The 6,958-nt window shown below is 31.8% G+C and overlaps 1 protein-coding gene across 1 annotated transcript; it reads right to left on the reverse strand.

The window, feature by feature from the left end:
* Positions 1 to 426: 426 nt before the first annotated feature.
* On the reverse strand, positions 427 to 4,883 carry LOC139495484 (uncharacterized). The gene is made up of 7 exons (XM_071283760.1): positions 4,712 to 4,883; positions 3,946 to 3,996; positions 2,801 to 2,881; positions 2,386 to 2,496; positions 1,759 to 1,833; positions 1,531 to 1,596; positions 427 to 890 (listed from the first exon to the last, which is right to left on the reverse strand). Exons 1-7 carry the CDS (start codon positions 4,878 to 4,880, stop codon positions 595 to 597), a joined length of 849 nt encoding a protein of 282 aa, XP_071139861.1. The 5' UTR covers positions 4,881 to 4,883; the 3' UTR covers positions 427 to 594.
* Positions 4,884 to 6,958: the final 2,075 nt, after the last annotated feature.

The raw sequence follows: 6,958 nt of genomic DNA on the forward strand, positions 1-6,958 counted from the left end.
GGGCTTTGCTCATTGTTGAAGGCCGTATGGTAACCTATTGTTGTTAATGTTTGTGTCATTTTGGTCTTTTGTGGATAGTTGTCTCATTGGCAATCAAACCACATCTTCTTTTTCATATGTAAGCGTCTAAGGAGCATATTGTAAATCTTGCACTTTAAAAGCAATAATTTTTATACCAATGTAACCTGTACTGGATATTATGCAAATTATATCTCCGACTGGACATCCATCATATGTCATATCATACATGAATCTAAAACTTGTGCTGTAGATACTTAACTTTATAGAAAAACTTTATATTTAGAGACTATATAACTTTATAGAAAAACTTTATATTTAGAAACTATATGATTTAAGCATATTAAGTAAATGTGTTTTCTTGTTTAAATTTTAATCTTTAAAATATATATTGTATATATATCTTACTGTACAGTATGGGATTTGCTCATTATTGACAGTTGTTAATTCTCTGCTATGTAGATATTTCATTGACAACCATTCCACATCTCCTTTTTTATTTCGTTGGTATGCTTGGTGTCATGTAATATAATTAATTATGGATTTAGTCCCCCCAAATTTACAGTGCAATGGACATTAATAATGGTACAATCCCCAGTGGTCAAGCAGCTTTTGTGCAATCCGTTTGTCAGCTAACAGATTCTCTAGGTTCTCCTTTCCCTCATTATTTTGTATTATGTCTTTCAGGAAATGGTACTTTTTGCTGACCTCAATCTGTAGCCGGGAGAATGATTGATTAAAATTTGATATGAAGGATTTATGAGTGGGATGTTTCATCTTCAATGCCTTATACTTGATGCAGTCATCCACATCGGTTGATGGGCCCAGTAACTGAACAGCCAGACCAAAAGGGGTCTTCTTTCTACTAGATACTGAAATAAAAAAAAATGAATGTATATGACATATCAATATAAACGAGTCTAAATTGAAAACTATGTTCAAACCTTTGCTTTGGATAAAAACCGCAATATATATATATATATATATATATGTACTTATTTTTTATTTAAATGAAATGGAAACAAAATTAAACTATATTATTACATTTGTTGCAATGAACTACATGCAATGAGTTTATCAGTTACAGTGATTTCACAATAGAATAAAGACCAATAGACGCTGTCAATAGAAACTAATTGAAAAGGATGTGTAGAAAAGGAAATATAGTTTCTTACATTTTCTACTTCTTTTTTTTCATAAAAAGGAAATTTGCCTATGGTTACAAATATGCTCAACTTGTGACAGAACAGCAACAATATCATCAATATTAAACTCATGTTCTACACACATTTGTGAATTAATGTGTTGTTCGGTCATGTATTGAAATTAAAATATTTTTGTTGCATAATTGATTTCTTTCACAAGTTATTCTATAAGTATTTTTGAACATGAATCAAAACAATTCACTTAAACTTTTTCGAATTTTTAAATTTCATCACTGTTTTGTCACAAAAAATTGCCAATTTTCTTTATTTTAGCTGAGAAAATTTATATAAGGAAACCTTTACTTACCAGTCTCAGTGTTCGAAATTTCAGATTCGAACAATTTTCTTTTGCATGTTGATGGTTTTTGGTTAACTGAAAATTAGAAATAATGGTTTCATGTATGGAAAAGGGAGATGAGACAGCAATCCAAAAAAACAAAGTAGAAAAGTATTTGCATACATGTAATTTCGGTTTATTTATATATACAATAATAAGACATTAAAGAATGAGAGTCTGAAGTTTAAGTAAAATTACCTGGTAATATATTTCGTTGGGTGGTAACACTTTCATGGACACTGATGTTGCTAGGCTGTATAGTCCACTTTAAAACTGAAATTAAACATATTAATTTAAAAACCTGTCAATAGATAGATTCCTTTAAAATTGATATAAAATTTATGATATTATTAAGGCTATTTCATTAAATGCATGTAGGTGGAAGATGATTATGCATAATGGTAAAAAAAAAACCATGGCCCACATTCAATAATTAAACTTCTACCCTCCTACCATTTTAATGGAGACTAAGCCTTTACCGAAACTATACATATAAAATTATATGTCATTAACAGCTGCTTATTGTTTATATATTTGTACAAGAATATAAAAAAAATGTTTTATTAAAGGCATCATGTAGGAACAATGTATGTATGTTAATGTCAGATGCAGGAATAAATCCATCATGTCCATCAATAAAAAAAAAAGCGCAGAATAATTTTAGAAGTCTTTTTTATGCTATGCCTACACTATTATTAGGTAGGCATGTTCCTGGTGTGGGTGTCTGTATGAATCTGTTCTCTTGTGGTAAAATACAATTTTGTTCTAGGTTACTTAATGGTCACATCAATTTGAATCTCTACTTGATTTGAATTATTTAATTACCTTTAATATGTGATTTGTACAAATGTTTAATGTTGTTGTTCTCGAGCAGTTTCCTCTCTCTTTCCTCTCTGGTCTCAAGTTCATTTTCTATGTCTGGAATTTGATATGGATCTATGATAAATGTTTAGATGAAATAAAATTTATGTAGATTACTGAAATAAAATTTATGCAGATTACATAACATTTTCTAAAGTGTCAACAAAAAAGGGCAAAATATGATTAGGATATTAACCTGTAGGCTGTACCTTTCTTGCCTGAAGAATTTTAAGTATTTTTAAATCTGTGTTTTTAATATGCTAAATGAACATTATTAGTGATTGAATTTATATAAGATAAACAATCAAATGAAGTTTACACACACCTTTTAAGAATATAATCATCATATTAATACATTATTTCCTTTGTAGTAATATACCTTGTTCTAAATTCTTTTCAGGCGAAGTTGATAGTTGATCCTCGTTGGCAGGTTCTTTGGTGCCACTACTGCCTTGAAATTCTATGGAGAGAAAAACATGCAGGTAAAGAATTAAAATTATGATGCTTAATCATACTGAACAGACACAGTTTTTCTGTCCAAAATTGATTTTGTTGATCTTGCTAAATAGATAGACATAATTATATATACTTATGCTATACAATTGACATGAAAGACGGTACACAAATTGGTCAATAGATATAGGAAGATGTGGTGTGAGTGCCAACGAGACAACTCTCCATCCAAATAACAATTTCAAAAAGTAAACCATTATAGGTCAATGTACGGCCTTCAACACGTAGCCTTGGCTCACACAGAACAACAAGCTATAAAGGGCCCCAAAATTACTAGTGTAAAACTATTCAAACGGCAAAACCAACGATCAAGTTTACTTTCTCCATATCAAAATAAGAAGATAAAAAGACACATTTATAACTTATTATACAAATAACTATTTCTGTGTTTGTTTTTTTCCTAGATTCATAAAATTTGTCTATCAACTAACATGAATGGAGAAAAACAAGTTTAACTTAAGGTAGATGGGGTGGGGTGTCTTAATTGTATTTCATAGAATTTTTTAATAATTGGACCATAAATCATAATCTACGTCATAGAATTTTGAGATAACCTATGAGAATATAACTTTAATAGTATGCTTTCAGTTAAGAAAAAGAAAAAAATAGGGTCCCCAGACCTGTTTTCTTGCTACATAATAAAACAGGTAAACATTCCATTGTTAAAGTACCTTAATCTGAATTATCTGCCCTTGCGTTTGAGTTGCCTCCCCTTAATGCCTTATGTGGCAAAATTATAAAAAAAAAAATAATTTAACAAAAGTTTACTGTTTTTTGTAAAATACAACCCTAAATATGATACAGCATGTCATTTTCTATATTGAAATGAAAGTTCTTACACATAAATTTCCTACTACTTTCAAAATTTGCACATTCTATTAAAGATATAGACCTTGTTTTCTGGTATTCCGAAATCCATGATGGAAGAAGACACCCTATCTACCTTAAGATTAATCATTGATATTAGCATGATTGTTTTAGTATTGAGAAACATTTAAATCTATCATTTACCTTGTACAGGTATGTTGTGCTGGTAGTTGTCTGTTGACTCAGATGGCAAGTCTACAAAAAACATCAGTAGTTTCTGGTAAGTTTATACAGTATTAAGATGCAATTTTAAGGAATTAAATAATAACATCTAAAAAGAATTTTAAGTTATTTTTCACTTAACATTTATTACTTAAGGCATAACTTTCATAACTTGAAATATTGTCAAACAAGTAAGAATTAAAATGTATCAAATACCAGATTTTCACCAAAAAAATCATGAAATTATTATTCGAAAAAATACCTAGATTTCCAAATATATGTATGATGATGAATATATAATATAAGGTCTTTAAAACTTCTAGCAGCAAAATATTTGCAAATTCAAATTGAGAACATGTAAATCAATATTCTACATTGCTTTGTACACGATTGTTATACTGAGCTGGATTTTAAACATGCTTGTAAACAAGGAACACAATTAATTCCAAACATGAACAAGCACGTCTTTTCTTTTATATCCTTAATAATAAAGTTATTTTTGATTGATTAGTAGAGATGCAGCCATAAAACAAAAGTTTATCAGTTAAGAAAGGTATATATAACAAAAAAAATCGAATTTTTGCAAGAGTATTCAGTTATATCTGGACCCGATTTATCAAAAAATATTATAATCTAAATTATGTTGTTGCTTGGGAAATTTTCATTGCATTTCTCATGAATAGTCTTGCAATATCACCAATAATATAATATTTTGGAGTTGACATTGGTTTAAACAGTTTATACATACCTGTCTCAGTTGGTGTTATATACACGACTTTGCCATCTTTGTCAAACGTCTTAATTCTTTGAAGTGGTAATGTGATGATGTTTCTTTTATAATTTTCTATAACCTTTTCCCAGATGTCTTTCAGTTGTTGATGTTCTTCTTTATAGGAGGATGACCGGAAGTGGTGCATGTCTGGACCTTCGATGTGAAAAGGTTCATCATCAGGACCATCAATGGAAGATCATGTTACCATCTTCCATATGCCACCAAACTCCTTCGCCAGGTAAGATGTAATCACTTATCCTCTCCAGATGGCTTTGTAATAAAATAGGTCTTGTATTAAGAATGGTTGAAGGAATTAAAGTTCTGGGTTTGGCCTGAATTTGTTTCGCGAGCTTTTGAATGATAGATTCTTGAATGTAAATACTGTCCTGCTTGCTGGATTGTTGACAAGTGAATCGAAGAACTGCGTTGTCGCATACGGTTTTTGGTTGACGGTTACTGGTGTTTTCTGAAATTCTTCGTAGATCTCCAAAACATCTTTCTTCTTGTTCTGTTACGAGGGACCTTAAATTAAATATTCTTTGAACTTCTGCAAGATGGATGGATACACTGTGGAAATGACTACCAAAAAATTTCCTTGATGTCATTTTAGACGGGACTCCGACAACGTTTCTGCAATTTATCGCGAGAAGAAAGCTTTGATTATATAGCCTTAGTATCTGTTTTGGAGATCTGGTGTTGTACTTAGAATACGAAATGTTGGTTATTTCAAGAAGCGAGTCAATCATCTGTCTTATGCTTGGATCAGTCTGTTGTGAAGAAGCTAAAAAATGGGATAATTTTACTAAGTATAGCCGCGCATCGGATCCCTTTATTTGATTTTTATCTCCGATGGTGTGTTTTGAAAATTCCTCTAATTCTTTTTGAAGTTTTTTGTCGCTTATATGGGATGGTAATTCAGTTATAATGTTCTGTATAAAATTGGAAAGATCATGTAATGGTTCCATGCCAAATATTTCATAGTTGTTTAAGTTCAGACGATGGGTTGAAAGAGTAGGATTTGTTGTCATTAGAGCTGGTGGTCTGCAAATTCCATGAAGTAGGGCGGATAGATTTTCTTGTAGTTCAGGACGTAACATGTTGTGAATATCAATATCTCTGCTTTCTAGTTCTTCTATGAGGTCGTCTTTCTTTAAATTTTGGAATGGATTTAAATTTCCCTTTTTCAGTTCTTCGAAACATCGTGTGGATTTTATTAAACTGACTCGTTCATCTAGTGTAAGAGGTGAAATGCCATAACAAAGAACAAAATTTCCATGAGCATTCGCGAGAACTCCACATACACAGGGATAATTTCCACCTCTCTGCTGTCCGATTTCAAATTGTCTTGCAGGACCGTCGCCGCTGAATACACGCATCACATCAAAAATTTTAATATTACCATTGTCTGCTGTGATAGGTTCCGATAAAATTTGGAGGTCTTCAATTCTAACTGCAGTGTAACTGGATTGTTCTACGTCGCTGCTACCTGATTGGCCGAAAATATATAACTTTGGTTTTTCTACTATACCTTGAACATTAATTGGCCTACGGTCTTTTTACGTCTCTTGGTACTCTATGTCAGTAAAATAGTTGGCAGGATCATATAGCCATGAGATGGTGAAACATACATAGGAATGGTTTAAGATGCAGCTGTGGTCGTGCCATAGTTTAATTTTTCTTGTTCTTTCAGTGAGTTTTAGATGTTCTATTTTATCTGAAAGAGTTCCTGCTGGTGGTTTTTGTCCGATCCCGATATAACGAGATGTAAGTTGGTCCATGGTTAAGCTGTCATATTCCTGGTCACTAAAATATCGTAATACTCCACTGCTTACCTGTTCCTGCAAAGCTATTCTTCTCAGTCTAACGAGGGGGAATTTTCTACCATGTATAACTGTTGTTTTCTGCTGCAATTTTCCATCTGTTATTGTAGTTGAAATGATGTCCTTTGGTGCTATTTCTTCCCCTAAATAGAAGTCTCCGGAAGCTATCTTTACCTTTATATATTTCTTCAAGTGGGATGACTGCCTTGGAGTAGGGAGGGAAATCTTTGTTCTGCTGACGATAACCACTTTTTTTGCCCTCCTTACCCTTCTAAAATATGCCCTTTGGTTTTTATAAACTTTTGATTTGAATTTGATGGTGTTAATTCCTTTGCTTCTAGCATATTCCTGTATAATTTGCCCCCCGTTTGCAGGAAATTTGTCGTTGCAGGTCATTTGATAT

This window comes from Mytilus edulis, chromosome 11, assembly GCF_963676685.1.
Source record: "Mytilus edulis chromosome 11, xbMytEdul2.2, whole genome shotgun sequence".
Classification (NCBI taxonomy): Eukaryota; Metazoa; Mollusca; class Bivalvia; order Mytilida; family Mytilidae; genus Mytilus; species Mytilus edulis.